At 40.8% G+C, this 25,056-nt stretch overlaps 2 protein-coding genes across 8 annotated transcripts in view; one reads left to right on the top strand and one right to left on the bottom strand.

Annotated features, from left to right (window-relative positions):
* Positions 1-3,460, bottom strand: part of LOC106587746 (inositol hexakisphosphate and diphosphoinositol-pentakisphosphate kinase 2) — a 52,131-nt gene extending 48,671 nt beyond the window's left edge. For all 6 annotated transcript variants that reach the window (XM_082969653.1, XM_045709005.2, XM_082969655.1 and 3 more), the window contains exon 1: positions 3,353-3,460. The gene's annotated coding sequence lies outside the window, so the exon portion shown is untranslated. The remainder of the gene's footprint in view (positions 1-3,352) is intronic.
* A 4,725-nt stretch (positions 3,461-8,185) lies between these two features.
* LOC106587744 (uncharacterized) lies at positions 8,186-23,244 on the top strand. Of its 2 annotated transcripts, none has more exons than XR_001324497.3 (6): positions 8,186-8,289; positions 12,747-12,862; positions 17,610-17,903; positions 18,013-18,069; positions 18,364-18,420; positions 21,888-23,244. XR_001324497.3 is itself a non-coding variant. In XM_014176359.3 (6 exons), exons 1-6 carry the CDS (start codon positions 9,532-9,534, stop codon positions 21,980-21,982), a joined length of 633 nt encoding a protein of 210 aa, XP_014031834.1. In that variant the 5' UTR covers positions 9,260-9,531; the 3' UTR covers positions 21,983-23,244. The 2 variants fall into 2 exon arrangements, 1 of the variants encoding a protein (XP_014031834.1); XM_014176359.3 differs by lacking the exon at positions 8,186-8,289 and adding an exon at positions 9,260-9,545.
* Positions 23,245-25,056: the final 1,812 nt, after the last annotated feature.

Genomic DNA, 25,056 nt, shown 5'->3' with positions numbered 1-25,056 from the left:
AAGCTAGGCACAAACAGAACACTGCTGTTTGATATCTGCCCCCATCTCACATACAAAGCTCAATTCTGCCGACTGTGTGAAAGTAGCAAAGTCCATGGTACATTGGCCATCATTACTAATGGTAGGCTAGATGCCGTTACAGTGACTATTAGCCTAGACACTGTAGGGCTGTCATGAAAAAGCTCAAAGGACAATGTAAACTATCCATGTGAGCAATGGCACAGTTTGGCATACAGCGGCAGGGCACTTATAGACCACAATACATCTCACATCCAATTCTAACCACCCACCACATATATGTTTTAGTTTAGGCTACGTTCTCCAACAGAGGTCATTCAAAAATAACCTAATCATATAGGCTAGAATCTAACTGAAAGGATAGATTCTAAAATCTTCACAAATCCATTCATCTACAAAACAAAGTAAGCCCGTTAAGCCCTACAAGCTGAAAGGGGACATACCGTTAGAATGATTTATTTATATTAATGAGCTCTCACTAGCACACATCAGTCTTGATCTGTCAACCATGGAGGACAGTCAGTAACATACATGGCATCAAATAGTATTCGATTAAAACCCTGGTAAAGTTAAGGAAAATCCCTTTTGCGTCTTGGAACCCAGTTTATTTAAAGTAAACTCTTTCCCTGGTTAACTTAAGGGGATTACCCAGGGCTTTGGAGCTGGGGTTTAAACTCCTATATTATAGGGTGAGAGTTAATAGTTTCTCTAGGGCCATTAGGCTACACTGGCTAACAGTAAGATTCATATCAGACGTTGACAAATAGGTTTCATGTATCTGTGCGTCGAATTAATGGGCAGGTAGATGCTGTCCAATACAGGTGAAATGCTATGAAAAAACATTTAATTTAGATTTTGCTTGTTCTATATCAATGTCAGGTAACCAAAGCATGCACCAATTCACTAGCTAAATATAAAATGTTGCCAAGTTGATGGCTGCACAGTGTACACTAGCCCTAGCCCTATCGTTACTGTTACTCCTAGGAGGTCCAAGATCCTTCGATGTTATTTTCAGAGGTAGACTGGCTCTGGATGCCAAAACTCCATCTAAACGTGAATCGATTCTTTATTGCGATATGGTTCTAGAAACATAAAGCCCCTTAATTTCAAATCACATCAAAATAATTTCATATGCAAAACACACATTTACTGTACACTGTCTCAACCAGCTATATCACAGTTGCAGCAGACAGTATTTTTCAGTGAGAACATGTTTCTAGCGGCCTTCTTCATTGCACACAGGTGTTTGGAGCATGCTAGATAGCTAATTAGCACAGGTGGTCCATCGGTCTTCTGTAAACACATGCTGTAATATGGTGATATGGCCATGTGGGAACACTAACCCTATAAAAAGGTGGGTATCAATTTAACGTTTGGTTTTTAGAAAATAGTTTCTTGGTAATATGAAAGAGAAGACATTCTTCAAAAACAGTACTGAAAGCGATGCATGTTAATGTTCAGATGAGTGTTAATGTTCAGACAGAGAGTAGGGGCTCTTAACAAAACTCCCCATACAGAAGGGTCTGCGTCCAATGACTCTTATGTGTAGTGTAATGGAACTGAGAGTAAGGATCAAGGGCTAGCCAAATTCATCGTAATAAAACATTTACATGTGGTCTTTTTATAAATGAATGTCCATTAAAACATAAATAACAATATTCAAATGTATATGTTTGTTCACGAATTTGGCATACTATTTATAGGGCTACGTGAACACGCACAATTACATCCTGCATTGACTTGAGGTGAACCGAGTAGTCGTGAACAAACCAGCGGTCTTTCATCAAACCAATGTTATACACAAATAAATATATTTCACACACACACACACACACACACACACACACACGGTATGTGGACACCCTTCAAGTTAGTGGATTCGGCCATTTCAGCCACACCCGTTGTTGACAGGTGTATAAAATGAAGCAAAGCCATGCAATCTCCATAGACAAACATTGACATTAGAATGGCCTTAGTGAAGAGCTCAGTGACTTTATCATGGCACCATCATAGGATACCACCTTTCCAACAAGTAGGTTTGTCTAATTTCTGCCCTGCTAGAGCTTCCCCGGTCAACTCTAACTGCTGTTTTTGTGAAGTGGAAACATCTAGGAAAGACAACTCAACCGTGAAGTGGTAGGCCACACAAACTCACAAAATGGGACCACCGAGTGCTGAGTGCTGGTAAAAATCTGAACACTATCTGTCCTCAGTTGCAACACCCACTACAGAGTTTGAAACTGCCTCTGGAAGCAATGTCAGTACAATAACTGTTCGTCGGGAGCTTCATGAAATGGGTTTCCATGGCCAAGCAGCCACACACAAGCCTAAGATCACCATGTGCAATGCCAAACGTCGGCTGGAGTGGTGTAAAACTCACCACCATTGGACTCGGGAGCAGAGGAAACGTATTCCCCTGAGTGATGAATCATGCTTCACCATCTGGCAGTCTGACAGACTAATCTGGGTTTGGTGGATGCCAGGAGAACGCCTCCTGCATTCTGGGGCTATTTTTCATGGTTCGAGCTAGCTAGGCCCCTTAGTTCCAGTGAAGGGAAAGCTTAACACTACAGCATACAATGACATTCTAATCGATTCTGTGCTACAAACTGTGTCAACAGTTTGGTGAATACCCTTTCCTGTTTCAGCAGGACAATGCCCCTATGCACAAAGCGAGGTCCATTCAGAAATTGTTTGTCGAGAGTGGTGTGGAAGAACTTCACTGGCCTGCACAGAGCCCTGACCTCAACCCCATCTGACACCTTTGGGATGAATTGGAATGCTTCATCGCTCAATATCAGTTCCCGACCTCACTAATGCTCGTGGCTAAATAGAAGCAAGTCCCTGCTGCAATTTTCCAACATCTAGTGGAAAGCCTTCCCATAAGAGTGTAGGATGTTATAGCAGCAAAAGGAAGAACCAGCTCTATATTAATGCCCATGATTTTGGAATGAGATGTTCGTAGAGCAGGTGTCGGAAAAGGTTGTCGGCATCAAAACCATGATCATAATTGGCTAGCGAATAAATCAGTCAGCTAGGTTAGCTAGCAAGTTTATCCGAACACCTCGAATATGAATATAGTTAGCTAGCTTAAATAACAGAGCAATAATATTACCTTTCCCTTTTATATAACTAACTATGTTTCCATAAACGGCTATAACGTTACTAACGAACGTTATTACTAGCTAACGTTAGCTAGGTAGCTATGTAAACAAGTCGAATGTATTCGTGAGAAAGAAAATGAGTAACCAAATGCACTCCATGATTCATCTAGCTAGCAGTCTTTACATCAGAAATATAACTGTACATTATAATTAAGCGACCAGTTACTTACGAAGTGGCTAGATAATTTTGTTGATGTCTCTTCGCTTCTTTCCCCCTTGACAGCTTGCAAGCGCAACCCCACTTGATTTTCCTTCTTCTTTGATGAGGTTTAACGGCGGTTGGCATCCAATAAATGTTGCATTACCGCCATCTACTATACTGGAGTATAACACCCTTGTACTTTGCTTGAAAATAAATAAACAAATATCCTACCATCTAACGCTACACTCACTAAATAAAATACATTAAAAACTACCCTACTCCACTGTTTAAATCAATTTAGTCCTTCCTACCTCAGGCCAACTGCCTGATAGGATGGGACCCCACCTTTATGGGGCGGCAGGTAGCCTAGTGGTTAGAGCGGTGGTCTTGTAACTGAAAGGTTGCAAGATCAAGCTGACAAGATAAAAATCTGTCATTCTGCCCCTGAACAAGGCAGTTAACCCACTGTTCCTAGGCTGTCATTGAAAATAAGAATTTCTTCTTAACTGACTTGCCTAGTTAAATAAAGATTAAAAAAATAACCACAGAAGTCAGTGGCACCTTAATTGGGGAGAATGGGCTTATCAGATACTTCAGACACGTGTTTGATTCCATTGGCTCAGTTCCCACCATTATTATTATGAGCAGCCTCCACTACACTTAACACCCTGTAACTCTGATGTCAAATACCTCGACTTATGTTCCATATCTGCAGTACAGTTGATAACCATTGCTATAAATACTACAAATCCAATCTTACTGAAACATATATCACTTGTTGGCCTATAATTTAAGTTAATAAACAATCAAAAACAAGAAACAACAGAGAAATCCAAACAGAAAAACTGCAGACAGACAGCATTGACACAAAACCTAGAAGCAACAACAGACAATTTCACAGATAATATAAGGAATGTATAAGGGTGGGGGGGTCAAGACAGAGTACAGGGGTAGTACATGGGGTTTAGACAAATAGGACAGTAAAACATCGGGGAGTCCAGTAGGGCAGGAGGAAAGGTGGCTGGAACACGGGGTAGCACAACAGGATGGATGGAGAGTGGAGTTAAGGAAGCAATACAGAAATTAATACAGACATAAACTTACATGAAAAGTAAATGAAAAAGTCAAAAAATAACTGGGCAAAAAAGGTGTGTTCATAGCCTAGTTTTGACACATTGAGACTGAGTCTGCCGCACAGACATGGATTGGCAGCCTGTTCCATAAGTATGATGCAAAAATCATAATTTCAGTTTTGTCTGAATTTAGAATGAGGAAGAAGATACAATACGTCCCAAGCAGTGGCGGTTCTAGACCATTTCAACTGGGGGGGCCAAGCTGGGGCCAGTTGTACTGTTAGAGGGGCCAGTTACATTAGACGTTATTGTTGTCATATCGTTTTCTTCACTGCATTGCAGTCATTAGCAGGCAAAATACCATGTTCATAATCATCATCGTTGCCACTGTCTAATAACGGATGTAAAAAAATTATGATAGCAAAAATTTGTTATGTAAAAATAATTTCATACTCCACATTTAGGGGGGCCACAAGGGGGTCCAATATTGTTATCACAGGGTCACTGCCCCCCCCCCCCCCCCCCCCCAGACATAACTGTGACTCGTCAGTGAAGAGCACTTTTTGCCAGTCCTGTCTGGTCCAGCGACAGTGAGTTTGTACACATAGGCGACGTTGTTGCTGGTGATATCTGGTGAGAACCTGCCTTACAACAGGCCTACAAGCCCTCAGTCCAGCCTCTCTCAGCCTATTGCGGACAGTCTGAGCACTGATGGAGGGTTTGTGTGTTCCTGGTTGTAACTCGGGCAGTTGTTGCCATCTTGTACCTGTCCTGCAGGTGTGATGTTCGGATGTACCGATCCTGTGCAGGTGTTGTTACACGTGGTCTGTCACTGCGAGGACCATCAGCTGTCCGGCCTATCTCCCTGTAGCGTTGTCTTAGGCGTCTCACAGTATGGACATTGCAATTTATTGCCCTGGCCACATCTGCAGTCCTCATGCCTTCTTGCAGCATGCCTACAGCACATTCACGCAAATGAGCAGGGACACTGGGCATCTTTCTTTTGGTGTTTTTCAGAGTCAGTAGAAAGGTGTCTTTAGTGTCCTAAGTTTTCATAACTGTGACCTTAATTGCCTACCGTCTGTAAACTGTTAGTGTCTTAACGACCGTTCCACAGGTGCATGTTCATTAATTGTTTATGGTTCATTGAACAAGCATGGAAAACAGTGTTTAAACCCTTTACAATGAAGATTGTGAAGTTATTTGGATTTTTACAAATTATCTTTGAAAGAGAAGGTCCTGAAAAAGGCACGTTTCTTTTCTTTGCTGAGTTTATATTTCATAATTCCATTCTTTTAGAATTTGTGCGTATTGTTGTGAATTGTCAGATACTACTGCACTGTTGGAGCTAGGAACACAAACATTTTATTACACCTGTCAATAACATCTGCTAAATATGTGTATGGGTGTCACGCTTGTGTGTATGAATGGAACAAGGCGCAGCATGAGTATCATTCCACATCTTTTATTTGAAGGTGAAACTTTGCAAACAATAAACAAACCACGACGACAGCGGTGCACCGTGCACTACCTCAAAAAATTATCTCCCACAAACACAGGTGGGAAAAACAACTACTTAAATATGATCAGCAATTAGAGACAATGATGACCAGCTGCCTCTAATTGGGGATCATACAAAAATCCCAACATAGAAAAAAGAAACTAGAACCAAAACAACATTGAACTAAATAAACTAGATAACCCCCCCAGTCACGCAATATAAGAGCACTCTATGGTCAGGACGTGACAATGGGACCAATAAAATTTGATTTGATCAGTCATGTGTATAAACCCTGGATGACTGGGGAGTGATAACTGGGGTGGGGTTGAGTGTTAATAAGGTGGATCACCTGATGCTGGGGACCCCCAGTGTCTGTGATGCACGCCGTTTGGTGCGACGCAGACCAAGTGATGAGCGAGAGACTGATGAGACCCTGTCTATTCTATTGAGTTTTGATGCAGTGTTTGCCGGATAAAGTCATGCTAGGGTATATAAGTTCTCCTGTGAGAGCTTTTGTTCTAAACTTACTATGGTGTTTCAGGTGCCAAGTTTACGGTCATGTTCCAGCAGTTTGTAGGAGGGAGATTCTGAGGTGTGAGAAGTGTGCAGGAGGGCATGGGATAAAAGAGTGTGTAATTTTGGTGGAAAAGGGAGAGTGTTTCAATTGTGGGGGTGGCCACGTTGCTGGGGATCAGAAATGTCCTGGCGAGTGACACAGATTACCAGGGTGAGAGCAGTGCAGAAAGTGTCATATGTTGAGACAGTGAGGAAAGTAGAGGATGGTGGGCAACGGGTGAAAGAGCCTGAGAGTAGTATGCCAGTACAGAGTGACCCAAACAGTTTGTGCTTTAGTAAGGTTGGCTTCTTAGCATTTATTGTTATGGTTATTAATTGTACTGCACAGATTGAAAGGAAATCCCAGAACATTGAATTGGTAGTCACAGCAGAGAAGTTTTGTGGTATGAGATTTTAGTGCAGAAGAACGACAGGGGGTTTTGAGAGAAGGGGTTCCAGCCTCCCGACAGTCTGGAAGAGCTTTTGTTGTGGCTAAAGTAGTGGGAAGGGATGGTAGGGTGTGTTGGGTTAAGTGGTATATATACTAAACAAAAATGTATAAATGCAACATGCAACAATTTCACATTTTACTGAGTTACACTTCAAATAAGGAAATCAGTCTTGAGACATCTGTGGCATTGTGTTGTGTGACAAAACTGTACATTTTAGAGTGGCCTTTTATTGTCCCCAGCACAAGGTGCACCTGTGTAATGATCATGAAGTTTATATGCCACACCTGTCAGTGGATGGATTATCTTGGCAATGGATTAATTCTCACTAACAGGGATGAAAACAAATGTGTGCACAATTGGAGAGAAATAAGCTTTTTGTGCATACGGAACGTTTATTTCAACTCATGAAAACAACACTTTATATGTTGTGTTTATATATTTGTTCAGTGTACATACGGTTAGATCAGTTGCGGTTCTAGCTTGTATGGCTCCCTGGGCGAACCCCCCCCCCCTTCAGCGCCCACCCTGCCAACAAACAACAACAAAAAAGCAACATTCCACACTAACTGCAATTTTTATTCCGACATTTGGAACAACACAAATAAATATATAAAAATAAGACTCAAATATCAAAAAGAAGCAACAAAGACAAATAGAAACAAATTGTACTCTATATATACACAAATAAAAAAATATCATAAAATTACACTATTGCTAACAAAAAACACAAATAAAACTAAATTGCACAAATCCTATATCCCACAAATAACACTTATACAGAAGAGAACCTGATTACACTATTGCACTTCAAATAAGAAACACAAACTAAATTGCACAACTAATTGCATTAGTACTGTACAAAGTTAGAGGTGCGCTCGCTATTTGATAGATTCCCCCGCCCCCCCTACCTCGGGCTTCCAGTGGGGAGACCTGAGGTCAACCTACTCCCGCCCCCCTCCCGGTCTCGTACTTCTGAGTGGGAGACCTGTCCACTCCGACAAGATTAATTGACCCACAGTCCCACACCGTGACATGATATCATTGACGTGACGTGCAAATGAGCGCTAGAAAACCGATCGCGCAAATGTCACCATTCCGAATTTTATAGGTTCTTGTTTTGTGCGGTCGCCCCGTACCGCCCCCGGCAAGATGCCGCCTATTCCTAAATTCGCCACTGGGTTAGATGGTGGTGCAATTCCCCCCCAATTCACTTTTTTGTGAACAAACGTGCAATACGGTAATCGGATGGAAAGCCACACGCTCTCTATAACTCCGCCTATCACTTTAACAACTCTCCCGCCAGTTTTTAGGCGCACATGTAATTTTCCTTAGAGCAGATCAGAAACAGCATACATTGAACAGTGGTGGTCTGACAATGGCGTTGGTAAGGATCTAGCTTTACTTATTTTCATTTAACTAGATTAGATTGAGTTTTAGTCACATCGATGTGATTGCAGGGTGCTGTAAAAATCTTATGCTCCGGGCTCCAACAGTGCCAGTCATTTTTTTTTTTATGAAAGTGAATGACAATACAGTAGGAAACAATATATACACATTTACAACTGTAGCAGTGAAATTATCGTTGGCTGGTAGGGGCAGGGTAAGAGTCCGTTGGTATGTCCATAGGGGGAGGTGTGGAGAGAAGAATGGAGAAAATATATACATTTGTTAATACTACGATAATTATACAACGATGTTGCTTTGTTTCATCGCCATGCCTAAGCTTATTTAGCCAGGTCGGGTGTTATTACAAATAGTATTAATGAGTTTACCTCTCTGTGGGGATCTTAACAGTATAAATGAAGGTTTCCCCTTTTATCTGCAATAACCTGCCAGGAGTCTGCACTGGGTTTTTGGCTGCATTGGCTAGAAAGGAAAGCGGATGTACTCAAACAATTTACCAGCGCGGGAGAAACTAATAATTGCAGCTAACGTTAGCTAGACCCAATAAAAAACGGTTCGTTTTAGCTAGTATGCTATAAAGCCTAACGTTAATTAACTAGCTCGTTAGAAAAGCCATGTATGAAACGTGAAACTCAATCTGTGCACATACAAAAATCATGTTACTCTTACGGACTGACATTTTAGGCATGAACAAATATTGTGTTGCAATTCGGAAGTACAATAATACCTCTTCAGAGTTTGGCAGCAAAAAACACCAAACTGCCTGTGAGGAGTGAGTGGGCCCAGTGTTGCCAACTCCTCAGTAAAGAAAGTAGCTATTGGCTGTCCTAAAAGTCGCTAAATGACGCCATCACCAAGAGAAGCAGGTTGAGGTTTCCAGGGTTCGAGTAGTGCAGAAGTTGTCATATGCTGAGGCAGTGAAGAAAGTAGAGGAAGAGGGGAGGGATCCTGAGAGGGGTGGTATAAGGGAGTTATACTCCAGCCTAGTAGGTGGCGGTAATGCAACATTTATTGGATGCCAACCGCAATGTTAAATCCCCATGAAGGAGAACTCCCGAAAATCACGTTTTGCGCACCCGCGAAAAAATGAAAAACTAGAGACAAGTGAATGTAGTAGGAGAGATGTTATCATTCATACCAAACCCAGTCAGCAAGGAACTACTGAACAATCCGCCTTAGTCTCATAACAACCCAGTGTACTGTAACTTGCTAGTTAATCAAGATGGAATTCCACTGGTGAGTCTTGATAGTTCGTCGATGTGTTAGCTACAGTAGCTATTAACTTGTAAGTACTTTATTTTCCCCCCTCAGGCAAGCTAGCTTAGAAAGCAAGTCAATGCTAACTAACGTTAGCGTTACAGCCAAGAATCAAAGGTAGCTAACTACACTTAGCAAGCTTACGGTTAGCTAGCTAGCTATAAAAGCTATCGGTTAGCTAGCTATCGTTAGCTGAAGACAAACGTATCGGTGTAACAATGATTTAATTAAGTTAGGATAGAAGTTAACTAGCTTTCCTTGTCCTATCGATTGTCGAAGCGAAATACTAATTTACATGTATAGCTAACGTTAATTGAGAAGTAGATAATTGATTCTAACCACTATTGAACACATTATCAACACATACTAATATTAATGTCCACATCATTGGAGTTCATTTCTTAGCTAAGGATATCATTAGTTAATACATGGTCATCTAACAGTAACTTGGTTAACGTTACTATGACAGTTTTCTACTGTAGCTTGCTAGTTAATCAAGATGGAATTCCGCTGGTGAGTCTTGATTATTTCGTAGATGTGTTAGTTAGCTACAGTAGCTATAAACTTGTAAGTACTTTTTTTACCCCCGTGACTTGCTGGCTCTCAAGCGAGCTAGTTAGCATTGCCTTGTCTTCAAAGCTAACGTTAGCTACCTTGGCTGCTCGGATTGTTGAATTTAGCAAGACATCAACTACGCTAGCGCATTTAGATAATTTTTTCATTGATAAGCGTCTGGTATAAAAGCTATAGCTAGCTGAATACAAACGTAAGGCTTGCAGTTAGGCTTTCCTAACGTCCCGATTGGACTTTTAGTTTGAGTTAAACGTTTAGAGTTTTGGGGATTTGTAAAAGTCAGTCAAAAGGTTTCCATAGGTAAACCTGCGGAAGGATCAGTAACAGGATGCCAGCCGTCGACGAGAAGCTGTGCTCCAAAAACAAACTGTTGTGGGCTGGGAAGGGGGCTCACGCCCTAAGGCACTGGGTTCTTGGCCGGGAGGGTGGCTTCAACTCCGGCAGAGCTCGGTTCCCCGCATCTCCATTGGCTAAATAATGCAAAACAAAGTGTTGGAGAAGTAAAAGTGCAATATGTGCCATGTAAGAAATCTAATGTTTAAGTGCCTTGCTCAGAACATGGGAACATATGAAAGCTGGTGGTTCCTTTTAACATGAGTCTTCAATATTCCCAGGTAAGAAGTTTTAGGTTGTAGTTATTATAGGACTATTTCTCTCCATACGATTTGTATTTAATATACCTTTGACTATTGGATGTTCTTATAGGCACTTTAGTATTGCCAGTGTAACAGTATAGCTTCCGTCCCTCTCCTCGCTCCTACCTGGCCTCGAACCAGGAACACATCGACAACAGCCACCCTCGAAGCAGCATTACCCATGCAGAGGAAGGGAAAAAACCACTCCCAAGTCTCAGAGCGAGTGACGTTTGAAACGCTATTAGCGTGCACCCGGCTAACTAGCTAGCCATTTCACATCGGTTACACCAGCCTAATCTTGGGAGGTGATAGGCTTGAAGGGGTGGAACGTTCCAACAGGAATCTGTTCCAAAACACGTAAAGTAAGAAGTTGCCAACCAACAACGCATACAAAGTAGCAACGCATACAAACCTAGCTAACTAGCTGCCGAATAGGCATCAACTCACCACGTAGCGTATTCTTAATGTTTGTCCATAGGCAAACACGTGAGGACAGACATTTTTCGGAATAAACGTGATGAGTGAAAAACGCAATGAAATAGGCCACTCCCTACCCGGTATCTTATTCTGCCGCTATACAACTTTGTATGCGTAGTTTTTTGGAAACCTTGTTATTTAGGAAGTTTTTGGAATAGATTCCTGTTGGAACGTTCCACAAATTATACCCACCCAGGTTGAAGTCATAAACAGCGCAATGCTTGAAGCACAGCGAAGTGCTGTTTGAATGAATGCTTACGAGCCTGCTGCTGCCTACCACCGCTCAGTCAGACTGCTCTATCAAATCATAGACTTAATTATAATATAATAAACACACAGAAATACGAGCCGTGGGTCATTAATATGGTCGAATCTGGAAACTATCATCTCGAAAACAAAAGTATTTTTCTTTCAGTGACATACGGAACCGTTCCGTATTTTATCTAACGGGTGACTAAGTCTAAATATTCCTGTTAGGCATTGATGTTTAGGTACATTGGTGCAACGACAGTACTTTTTTCGCAAATGCGCTTGTTAAATCAACACCCGTTTGTCGAAGTCGGCTGTGATTCAATGAAAATTAACAGGCACCGCATCGATTATATGCAACGCAGGACACGTTAGATAACTACACATGGTTGATGATATTACTAGTTTAACTAGTGATAATGTTATATGTTTAAGTCTAATGCTAGCTAGCAACTTCCCTTTGCTTCTTGCTGCCCTCGCGTTACAGGTAGTCAGCCTGTTAATCCTTGTGGAGTGCAATGTAAGGCAGGTGGTTTAAAAAATACCGATTACCGATTGTTATGAAAACTTGAAATCGGCGCCATTTAATTGGCTATTCCTATTAATCTGTCGACCTCTACTTTGGAATGTTGTGCGCAATTTTTCCAACCTCTTTGAAGCTCGGTAGCAAATGGGTTAGTTAGGTATGTTTCAAACAGGTGTGATTGCCTTATCCTTATAGCTGAGACATTCATCGGTTGAAAATCTATTAGCCGAAAACACGGCCACATTTTAATTTACATATATAGCTAATTGAGAAGTTAACATTGATTCTAACCATAATGATCAACACATGCTAAGATTGATGTCAACAGCATTGGAGTTAAATTCTTAGCTAAGGATATTAGTGTAACAGTATAGCTTCCGTCCCTATTTGAATGTTCCGCCCCTACCTGGGCTCGGGACCCTCTGCACACAACTGTCTCCCACGAAGTATCGCTACCCATCGCGCCACAAAAGCCACGGCCCTTGCAGAGCAAGGGGAACAACTACTACAAGGTCTCAGAGCGAGTGACGTCACCGATTTGAAAAGCTATTAGCGCACACCACCGCTAACTAGCTATCCGTTTCACATCGGTTACATTAGCTAATACATAAATAATGGTCATCTAACAGTCACTTGGTTATAACGTTACTATGAACGTGTGTTGATAATTGCTTACCTCAAAATTGCAAATGGTCTTACAAATTGTCAATTTCTCCTTAGGTGTTTGAGTGTTATCTGGTTCCTGTCCTGCCTGCCTTCCAGCTGCCTGCCTTCCAGCTGCCTGTCTTCCAGCTGCCTGCCTTCCAGCTGCCTGCCTTCCAGACACGGGAACGCAGGTTGGTTTGAGTTATTAATACCGCTGGAATTTAGCATTTTCATAACATACATGAAAATGTACTACAACACTGAAAGAGTCAAGAATGAGTGCAAAACAGTAGACCCCTATTACCTTGCCTAAAATATCATGCCTCAACTCCAAATTATCTTCAATCCAAGTTGTAGCGCTCCTTGACTAGTGCGGGGTGGGGGTGTTAAACAACTAATTGACCTACGTCGGTTCAGATTACTGATTCAATTCCATTCAGTCAGGGTTATGGCTGTTGGAGGTGGCTTATAGTAGCGAAATGAACGTTAGATTCTCTGGCAACAGCTCTGATGCCGGCAGTCAGCGTGCCAATTGCGCCCTCCCTCAACATGCGACATCTGTGGCATTGTGTTGTGAGAACTGCACATTTTAGTGGCCTTTTATTGTCCCCAACACAAGGTGCACCTGTGTAATCATGCTGTTTAATCTGCTTCTTGATATGCCACACCTGTCAGGTGGATGGATTATCTTGGCAAAGGACAAATGCTCGCTAACAGGGATCTAAACAAATGTGCACAATTTGAGAGAAATTAGCTTTTTGTGAGTGGAATATTACTGGGATCTTTTATTTCAGCTCATGAAACATGGGACCCACACTTTATATGTTGCGTTGATATTTTTGTTCAGTATAAATAGGATTAATAAAGACAACGGTATGGGGAGTAAAGAGATCATGTTGTTTGGCTGCTACTGCCTTAGCAGAGATGACTGAGGAATTAAAAAATAAGTAATCAAATAAAAACAAAGTATTATAGACAGCTAAAAAATTGTATGATTTCGTAGTAATTTTCTATTTTTTTGATTGGCTACCCATTGTGGACCTGACAGACAATGGAATATTTTCAATGTTTTGGCAATTGAATGTTCATTATTTTAGGCATTGGAATTCCCATTATAAAAAAGCAAAACAGTTAATTTGAATGTTGTTATTTCATAATGTATTTAATGAAAAATTATAATAAGCAAACTGAAACAGAACCAATCTAGAAAAGCATTAATCGCTCCGCACTAGCGCTAACTCATAAATTGCAGATCCTGCGGATTTATCCTTGTCGGTCACTTTAGGGTTAGAAAATATTGTATTTATAATATTGTGAGTTAGACATCAAAGCATTTTTATGCGTTTTTGTTGATGTGGCTTTTATTTGGCCAGGTCAAAAGTTTGCCCTTCTGAAACTTCCTTTTGATTACCGTAATTTCCGTACTATTAAGCACACCTGAATATAAGCCGCACCCACTGAATTAAAAAATATATATTATTTTGAACATAAATATGCTGCACATGTCTATAAGTCGCAGGTGCCTACTGGTACATTGAAACAAATGAACTTTACACAGGCTTTAACGAAACACGGCTTGTAACAAAAAGAAATAGGCTTTAACGAAACACGGCTTGTAATAAAAAATTAGCAGTAAGCTTTAGTTGTATTTTTGCACTGACTCAATTCCTCACGCTGCTGTTTCCAACGTTTTATCATCGACTCATTAAGACCAAGCTCCCGTGCAGCAGCTCCATTTCCTTTTCCAACAGCCAGATCGATCGTCTTCAACTTGAAAGCTGCATCATATGCATTTCTCAGTGTCTTTGCCATGACGAGGGTGACAAAATGACTACCGTAATCAGAATGATGGGAAGTTTGAGAGCGCTCAATTTAATCTAAACAGTAAACCAAAAAGTTGTTTGACCTTAACCCGTTCGGCAATTTCATTGGTCTAATGAAAGCTTCATGCCGCCAAAAAACTGAGCACGTCACAATGTTTTTTTTTGAAAAAAAAAATTTGAAAGCGGGAAAAATCCATATATTAGCCGCGTCATTGTTTAAGCCGCGAAGTTCAAAGCCTGGGAAAAAAGTTGCGGCTTATAGTCCGGAATTTACGGTAGTTGAGGGGAATTTATTATATATATATTTTTTTTTACACCATTATTTAACTAGGCAATTCAGTTAAATTCTTATTTACAATGACTGCCTACACTGTCATAAAATCATAACACTTTTGAGAACTTTGAACACTCAGCTTAATTATCATCCAAAATAACTTAACAGTTAGACAGAGTGTCCGGGGTGTTGTACACATCGGCTGTGTACAACACATTTTTTTCTTCGGTCACTGGCTGGTTCACCAAAAGGTTAATTTCATGCCCTGGTTACAATAGTCAGCTATTCTATTGTCAGCTGTTATATCAATTGCTCCTACAGTTGAAGTCGGATGTTTACATACACCTTAGCCAAATACATTTAAACTCAGTTTTCACAGTCCCTGACATTTAATCCTAGTAAAAATCTGTCTTAGTCTCGGGATGACCACTTTATTTTAAGAATGTGACATGTCAAACTAATAGTGATTTATTTCAGCTTTTGTTTCTTTCATCACATTCCCAGTGGGTCAGAAGTATACATACACTCAATTAGTATTTGGTAGCATTGCCTTTAAATTGTTTAACTAGGGTCAAACGTTTTGGGTAGCCTTCCACAAGCTTCCCACAATAAGTTGGGTGAATTTTGGCCCATTCCTCCTGACAGAGCTGGTGTAACTGAGTCAGGTTTGTAGGCCTCCTCGCTCACACATGCCTTTTCAGTCCTGCCCACACATTTTCTATAGGATTGAGGTCAGGGCTTTGTGATGGCCACTCCAATACCTTGACTTTGTTGTCCTTAAGCCATTTTGCCACAACATTAGAAGTATGCTTGGGGTCATTGTCCATTTGGAAGACCAATTTGCGACCAAGCTTTAACTTCCTGACTGATGTCTTGAGATGTTGGTTCAATATATCTACATCATTTTCCTCATGATACCATCTATTTTGTGAAGTGAACCAGTCCCTCCTGCAGCAAAGCACCCCCACAACATGATGCTGCCACCCCCGTGCTTTACGGTTGGGATGGTGTTCTTCGGCTTGCAAGCATCCCCCTTTTTCCTCCAAACATAACGATGGTCATTATGGCCAATAAGTTATATTTTTGTTTGATTAGACCAGTTGCAGTTGCACACTGTAGTCTGGCTTTTTATGGCGGTTTTGGAGCGGTGGCTTCTTCCTTCATCACATTCCCAGTGGGTCAGAAGTTTACATAACCTGAAAGGTGTATGTCGATATAGGACTCGTTTTACTGTGGATATAGATACTTTTGTACCTGTTTCCTCCAGCATCTTCACAACATCTTTGCTGCTGTTCTGGGATTGATTTGCTCTTTTCGCACCAAAGTACGTTCATCTCTAGGAGACAGAACGAGTCTCCTTCTTGGGCGGTATGACGGCTGCGTGGTCCCATAGTGTTTATACTTGCGTGCTATTGTTTGTACAGATGAATGTGGTACCTTCAGGTGTTGGCTGATTTCTTTTGATTTTCCCATGATGTCAAGAAAAGAGGCACTGCGTTTGAAGGTAGGCCTTGAAATACATCCACAAGTACACCTACAATTGACTCAAATGACGTCAATTAGCCTAGCAGAAGCTTTTAAAGCCTCAACATTATTTTCTGGATTTTTCCAAGCTATTTAAAGGCACAGTCAACTTAGCGTATGTAAACTTCTTACCCACTGGAATTGTGATACAGTGAAATAATCTGTCTGTAAACAATTGTTGGAAAAATTGTCATGCACAAAGTAGATGTCCTAACCGACTTGCCAAAACTATAGTTTGTTAACAAGATGTTTGATGGGTGGTTGGAAAATGAGTTTTTTAATGACTCCAACCTATGTGTATGTAAAGTTCCCACTTCAACTGTATGTACTTGTAGTAAAGACTTAAATTATCCCTAGCTGTGTATTGCCGCTTTCCATGTTGTCTGTAGCTTGAGGTGTGGAAACACTTTCTTTTGTGTTTTGATACTTTTTGTGCTACTGCTCTGTCTGCATGCTATGTGTTGCTTGTCCTATGTTGCTCTGCATGTGCTCACTGCTCATTTGTTTCTGTATTGTAATTGTTTTTAATAACCTGCCCAGGGACTGCGATTGAAAATTAGCCAACTGTCTAAAACTGGCACTTCTACTGTGATGTATTGTCTCTTCCTTCTTGCCTTCGTGCTGTCTGTGCCCGATAATGTTTATGCCCTGTTTTGTGCTGCTACCACCATGTTGTGCTGCGGCCATGTGTTGTTGCTGCCATGCTATATTGTCTTAGGTTTCTCTAAATGTAGTGTTGTCTCTCTTGTCGTGGTGTGTTTTGAGATATATATATATATATATATATATATATTTTTATCCCCGTCCCGCAGGAGGCCTTTTGCTGCCTTGGTAGGCCTTTATTGTAAATAACAATTTGTTCTTAACTGACTTGCGTAGTAAAATACTGAAACGTTGACCAATGTGCACTGTCCATGTAAAAATAAACTCAAACTTAACAATGCTGTGTTAGGGCAGGAGTTCCGCCAGCATAAATAGTAATCAGTCAACTGGACTGACAGAATTTGGAGAATCTGTCTTTGTCCAATTTTATTGTTCCCTGATGGTGACGTTTTTATATTCCAACAACGTTTAAGCATTTTTATTTGTATGAATTATTACAAATAATCCTGACAGTCTCCCACACACACCTTAATTAGTCAATACATAACAATACGTTTTACTTGACTCGTCTTGTTGGCTGAGGGAAAGTGAATGTAGATTGCTGTAGCATCTTGAAAGTGACCCTTGGCACTAACATTTAATGTTCAAAGTGTGTTGATGTGGTGGCAAAAATATTGCAGTGAATAATATGGTGTTTTTCTCTCATTTTTACAGTGCCCTTCTTGGAATGTCCGGTATTCAATGGGGAGTCATTATTCATAAAAATGCCTATTTACCAGTGTCCTGAATCTGAGATCAGTTTACGTACCCAGAAAAAAGGCAGTGTGTTCAAGTATGACAAGGAGGAGGACACGTGTACTGTGGATCCACGTTATCAGGACAGGATCCAGATGAAGAATGACTCCAACGGCCGTGTTATTGAATTTCGAAATGTAACCGAAGAAGATATGAATATAGTGTATGTGATCTATGCTTCGAATACACCCCTTCAGATATTTCTAATTACAAGTAAGAACCCTCCTGCCCATCTTTTTTTATATTCAAAGAATTGAGTGGAAGTAAATGTCACAGTGGTTTCTAAAGTTGCAAGTTTATTTTGCCTATGATGTATTTTCAGGTAGCACTGTGAGTCTGACCACCACAGCAGCCCCACATCCATCTACAGCCACACCAGGTATAATCATCTTCTGATCTTTAAGTAGATTGCTGTGTAGTATAGTAATAGCAGACCTGGGTTCATCTTACATTGTAGTCATTTAGCAGATGCTCTTATCCAGAGCGCCTTACAGGAGCAATTAGGGTTAAGTGCCTTGCTCAAAGGCACATTGGCAGATTTTACACCTAGTCAGCTTGGGGATTCAAACCAGCCATCTTTCGGTTATTGGCCCAAAGCTCTTAACCGCTAGGCTAACTGCCGCCCCGATTTCAAATAGTATTTGAAGTTTATTTTCCTATGATGTATTTTCAGGTAGCACTGCGAGTCTGACCACCACAGCAGCCCCACATCCATCTACAGCCACACCAGGTATAATCATCTTCTGATCTTTAAGTAGATTGCTGTGTAGTATAGTAATAGCAGACCTGGGTTCATCTTACATTGTAGTCATTTAGCAGATGCTCTTATCCAGAGCGCCTTACAGGAGCAATTATGGTTAAGTGCCTTGCTCAAAGGCACATTGGCAGATTTTACACCTAGTCAGCTTGGAGATTCAAACCAGCCATCTTTCGGTTATTGGCTCAAAGCTCTTAACCGCTAGTATTTGAAATCTTTCAAGCGCTTAATTGAGTTTGCATGTTGCAGTAAAAGCAACAGAAATGTCCCAAAAGTGAAAACCCTGTCAATCTGGCATTCGAAGGTCAACATTTTTACCCTCGTAAAGACCGCTGTGCTGTGAACTAACGCATAGCAACATTTTAAATAACAGGAGTTCCCAAAATGTTAACGTAGGTATTTTTGGGAATCTGTTTTTTGGGGAGGGAGGGGGGAATCTGTTTTGTAGAACGTAAAGCAAAATTCAGATGCTGTACTGAAGTTGCACCAAACTCCCAATGTCGTTTATTTTGCAACCTTGATCATGACCAAGCAGTGAGTCAGATCTTGTTTATGTGCCAGTACGTTTTGAATGATCGTGTATATGCCCTCATCTGGCCATATTTCATTAGCACAGTCAAACTACTTTCCAACTTTAAAATAACTGCACTGTGTGCTTTCATATACACTGAGTGAACAAAACATTAATAACCCCCCCCCCCCCCTCAGAACAGCCTCAATTCTTTGGGGGCATGGGACTCTACAAGGTGTTGAAAGTGTTCCATGGGGATGCTGGCCCATGTTCACGCTATCTTCCCACAGTTGTCAAGCTACCTGGATGTCCTTTGGGTGGTGGACCATTGTTGATACACACAGGAAACTGTTGAGTGTGTGAAATCCAGCAGCGTTGCAGTTCTTGACACAAACCAGTGCGCCTGGCACCTACTACCATAGCCCGTTCAAAGGCACTTCAATATTTTTGTTTTGCCCATTCACCCTCTGAATGGCACACATAAACAATCCATGTCTCAGTTTCCTATCCTCAGTGCAGTGGGCACCTGGGAGGAGGTGTTCTTATTCTCCATGGACTTTAGTGTCCCAGAACTTTTTTGAGTTTGTGTTGCAGGAAACAAATTTCTGCTTGAAAAAGCTAGCCTTGGCTTTTCTAACTGCCTGTGTGTATTGGTTTCTAACTTCCCTGAAAAGTTGCATATTTGACATTTTAGTCATTTAGCAGACGCTCTTATCCAGAGCGACTTACAGTAGTGAATGCATACATTTCATTTTTTTTTTTTTTCGCACACTCAGTAGCTCTCCAGGCTGAGGGTTGACCACGTGTTTTATACCATTGCCTATCTGGGATTCTTGTGTGTCTCTGTGTCTGTCTCTGTGTCTGTCTCTGTGTCTGTCTCTGTGTCTGTCTCTGTCTCTGTGTCTGTCTGTGTGTCTGTGTGTGTTAAGTATGACAACATGAGATGGTACATGGGATCAGAGATAAGCCTCCCAGTGTCAATACCACATTATGTGCATCCCTTTTTTTATTTTTTATTTTTTTATAAATACATACACTACCTTTCAAAAGTTTGGTCACTTAGAAATGTCCTTGTTTTTGAAAGAAAAGCAAAAAAATGGTCAATTTTAAAATAACAATGGATCAAATACAGTCTAGACATTGTTAATGACTATTGTAGCTGGAAACGGCTGATTTTTAATGGAATATTTACATAGGCGTACAGAGGCCCATTATCAGCAACAATCACTCCTGTGTTCCAATGGCATGTTGTGTTAGCTAAATCCAAGTTTAGCATTTTAAAAGGCTAATTGATCATTAGAAAACTCTTTTGCAATTGTGTTAGCACAGCTGAAAACTGTTGTTCTAATTAAAGAAGCAATAAAACTGGCCTTCTTTAGACTAGTTGAGTAACTGGAGCATCAGCATTTGTGGGTTTGACTACATGCTCAAAATGGCCAGAAACAACATTCTGAAACTCAGTCTTCTTGTTCTGAGAAATGAAGGCTATTCCATGTGAGAAATTGCCAAGAAACTGAAGCTCTTGTACAATGCTGTGTACTACTCCGTTCACACAACCGCGCAAACTGGCTCTAACCAGAATAGAAAGAGGACTGGGAGGCCCCGGTGCACAACTGAGCAAGAGGACAAGTACGTTAGAGTGTCTAGTTTGAGAAACAGACGCCTCACAAGTCCTCAACTGGCAGCTTTATTAAATAGTACCCGCAAAACACCAGTCTCAATGGCAACAGTGAAGAGGCAACTCTGGGATGCTGGCCTTCTAGGCAGCGTTGCAAGTTTGGAACAAAGTGTTATGGACAGACGCATCTAAGTTTAGATGTTCGGGTCACAAAGAAGAACATTCATGAGACGCTGAAAAGATGGTGGAGAGTTCTTGAAGCCATCTGTCAAACATGGTGGAGGCAATGTGATGTTCTGGGGGTGCTTTGGTAGAAAAATGGGAGATTTGTACAGGGTAAAAGGGATCTTGAAGAAGGAAGGCTATCACTCCATTTTGCAACGTCATACCCTGTGGACGGTTCTTAATGGGAGACAATTTCCTCCTACAACAGGACAATGACCCATAACACAGCTCCAAACTATGCAATAACTATTTAGGGAAGAAGCGGTCAGCTGGTATTCTGTCTATAATGGTGTGGCCAACACATCTCAACCCTACTGAGCTATTGTGGGAGCTGCTTGACTGTATGGTATGTAAGTGCCCATCAAGCCAATTCAACTTGTGGGAGGTGCTTCAGGAAGCATGGGGTGAAATCTCTTCAGATTACCTCAACAAATTGACAACTAGAATGCCAAAGGTCTGCAAGGCTGTAATTGCTGTAAATGGAGGATTCTTTGACGAAAGCAGTTTGAAGGACACTTATTTTAATTAAATCATTATTTATAACTTTGTCAATTTCTTGACTATTTCCTATTCATTTTGCAACTCATTTCATGAGGACATTTCTAAGTGACCCCGAACTTTTGAACAGTAGTGTACATACATGGAGATGCCCCTAACGGTTGGTCATGGAAATTTGGTTAGAAGTCGTCATGGATTTCCATTTGTCAAAATGTATATGAACCCCGAACACACCGATAGGCTAGTTGAATACCATCTGCTCAACAACAAAAAAATGAGCTCACTGTACATAATTCAAAGCATTGTACATAATTCAAGAAGATCTAGATGCATATTCACATGAAACTGAATGAGATCAAATGGTTGGTATGCAAATATTTTGTTGTTATTGTTACTAGTATCATATTGAATTCAAAATGTTGGTGTTGTGACGTCTACTGCAGGAAAGTCATTGTTATGAATTCATTTGTCAGAAAATCATTTCACAACATGGATTCAGTTTTAATGGTAATTTGTGTTCATTTATGTTAATGGTAGAAGCTGGAAATAATCTATTACTATAAATGGTTCTTTTTTCTGTCTCTACAGGTCCATCTGAGGTACATAGTCGTACTGGTTTAGTAGTACCAGTAATTCTGGTACTGGTACTATGTATGGGACTTGTACTACTGTGTCAATCATAAACAGTGAAACGAAGCACCTGGACATGGAAGCAGAACGTTAAAAATGAACGCTGTCTTCGTCTCTACGTGCCTGGCAGACTTCTCAGCCCTCAAGAGGGAGCTGCTCTTCTTTCCAGGGAAGGCCTACCCGCTCCAAGACCTCCATCAGTTGACAACTCCACGGTGTAAATTAATGTCGCTCTTGCCGCTGGTGAATCTCTGATCCACCTCTACGCAGACAACACCATTCTGTATACTTCTGGCCCTTCTTTGGACACTGTGTTAACAACCCTCCAGACGAGCTTCAATGCCATTCAACTCTCCTTCCGTGGTCTCCAACTGCTCCTAAACACAAGTAAAACTAAATGCATGCTCTTCAACCGATCGCTGCCTGCACATGCCCGCCTGTCCAGCATCACTTCTCTGGACGGTTCTGACTTAGAATTTGTGGACAAATACCTAGGTGTCTGGTTAGACTGTAAACTCTCCTTCCAGACTCGCATCAATCATCTCCAATCCAAAGTTAAATCTAGAATTGGCTTCCTATTTTGCAAACAAAGCATCCTTCACTCATGCTGCCAAACATACCCTCGTAGAACTGACCATCCTACCAATCCTCGACTTCGGCGATGTCATTTACAAAATAGCCTCCAATACCCTACTCAACAAGCTGGATGCAGTCTATCACAGTGCCATCCGTTTTGTCACCAAAGCCCCATATACTACCCACCACTGCGACCTGTACGCTCTCGTTGGCTGCGACCTGTACGCTCTCGTTGGCTGCGACCTGTACGCTCTCGGGACACATTCATTGTACTGTATCAAACGACTGATACCTGAACCATTCTGTTCTATTGTATGATTATGCCACTTATGATAATGCTGTTGTAATTGATATCTGCTTCTTTGTAAGACTAGTCCATTTTTGATTGTTTATATTTTACATTTGGATAGAATTTTACACCTTATTGTTCCAGGAACAAACACACATTTGTTCTTAACTGACTTAAGTAGTATTTTTATTTTGACAACTTTTACTTCACTACATTCCTAAAGAATATAATGTACTTTTTACTCCATACATTTTCCCTGACCCCTAAAAGTACTCGTTACATTTTGAATGCTTAGCAGGACAGGAAAATGGTCTAATTCACACACTTATCAGGAGAACATCCCAGGTCATGCCTCTGATCTGGTGCTCATTAAACAAATGCTTTTTTTGTAAATTATGTCTGACTGTTGAAGTGTGTCTGGCTTTCTGTAAATAAAAACAAGAAAATGGTGCTGTCTGGTTTGCTTAATATAAGGAATTTGAAATGATTTATACTTTGGTACATTTGATCAATTATTTTTGATACTTTATTTAACTAGGCAAGTCGGTTAAGAACAAATTCTTATTTACAAGGACAGCCTACCAGAGAACAGTGGGTTAACTGCCTTGTTCAGAATGACAGATTTTTTATATTGACAGCTCGGGGATTCGATCCAGCAGCCTTTCGGTTGCTGGCCCAACGCTCTAACCACTAGGCTACCTGCCGCCAAGTTTGTACTTAAGTACTTTACACCACTGGGTGAGATAGGTAGGTACAGTAGTTGAACACTTAACTAACATTCTACAAAGAAGGCTACTGACCATGACATACTGAAGGTGAGAATTGTCTAGTTGTCTAGGAATGCAGTTGGGAGGTTATACAAAATATTGCAGTAATTTTTTTTGCTCTACTACAGACGATCAGTAACATTTCAACTCATTATCTCCTAACCTTAAAGCGTGAATCAGCAGTAGAAACAATGGAGTGGCCTCCCTGCCCCTGGTCCGGTATAAAGCTGACTATATTTAAAACCAACTACTTTTAGACTTTTATTCAACTAGTATTTTACTGGGTGACTTATTTGAGTCATTAACTATTAATCTTTACTTTTACGTATGATAATTGGGTACTTTTTCCACCACTGAACTCACCGCTGGTAATAGCTTATCCTCCTTGATCTTCTAAAAGACTTGAAGCTGTAAAACGATGTACACTACAAATAATTTATTCATGACTCAATTAACGTTTTCACGTTTCTTAAGATCAAATGTTAACATTTTAACATACAGTTGAAGTCGGATGTTTACATACACCTTAGCCAAATACATTTAAACTCAATTTTTCAACATTCCTGACATTTAATCCTAGTAAAAATTTCCTGTCTTAGGTCAGTTAGGATCACCACTTTATTTTAAGAATGTGAAATGTCAGAATAATAGTAGAGAGAATGATTTACTTCAGCTTTTATTTCTTTCATCACATTCCCAGTGGGTCAGAAGTTTACATACACTCAATTAGTATTTGGTAGCATTGCCTTTAAATTGTTTAACTTGGGTCAAATGTTTTGGGTAGCCTTCCACAAGCTTCCCACAATAAGGTGGGTGAATTTTTGCCCATTGCTCCTGACAGAGCTGGTGTAACTGAATGAGATTTGTAGGCTTCCTTGCTTGCACACTATATTTCAGTTCTGCCCACACATTTTCTTGGATTGAGGTCAGGGCTTTGTGATGGCCACTCCAATACCTTGACTTTGTTGTCCTTAAGCCATTTTGCAACAACTTTGGTAGTATGCTTGGGGTCATTGTCCATTTGGAAGACCCATTTGCGACCAAGCTTTAACTTCCTGACTGATGTCTTGAGATGTTGCTTCAATATATCCACATCATTTTCCTCCCTCATGATGCCATCTATTTTGTGAAGTGCACCAGTCTCTCCTGAAACAAAGCACCCCCACAACATGATACTGCCACCCCCGTGCTTCACGGTTTGGATGGTGTTCTTCGGCTTGCAAGCCTCCCCTTTTTCCTCCAAACATAACGATGGTCATTATGGCCAAACATTTCTATTTTTGTTTCATCAGACCAAAAGTACAATCTTTGTCCCCATGTGCAGTTGCAGACCGTAGTCTGGCTTTTTTATGGCAGTTTTGGAGCAGTGGCTTCTTCCTCTGCTGAGCGGCCTTTCAGGTTATGTCAATATAGGACTCGTTTTACTGTGGATATAGATATTTTTGTACTCGTTTCCTCCAGCATCTTCACAAGGTCCTTTGCTGTTGTTCTGTGA

This window comes from Salmo salar, chromosome 26 (genome assembly GCF_965601325.2).
Source record: "Salmo salar chromosome 26, fSalSal1, whole genome shotgun sequence".
NCBI classification, from domain to species: Eukaryota; Metazoa; Chordata; class Actinopteri; order Salmoniformes; family Salmonidae; genus Salmo; species Salmo salar.
The sequence above is the reverse complement of the archived record's forward strand: the minus strand, read 5'-3'. Positions and strand labels throughout refer to the sequence as shown.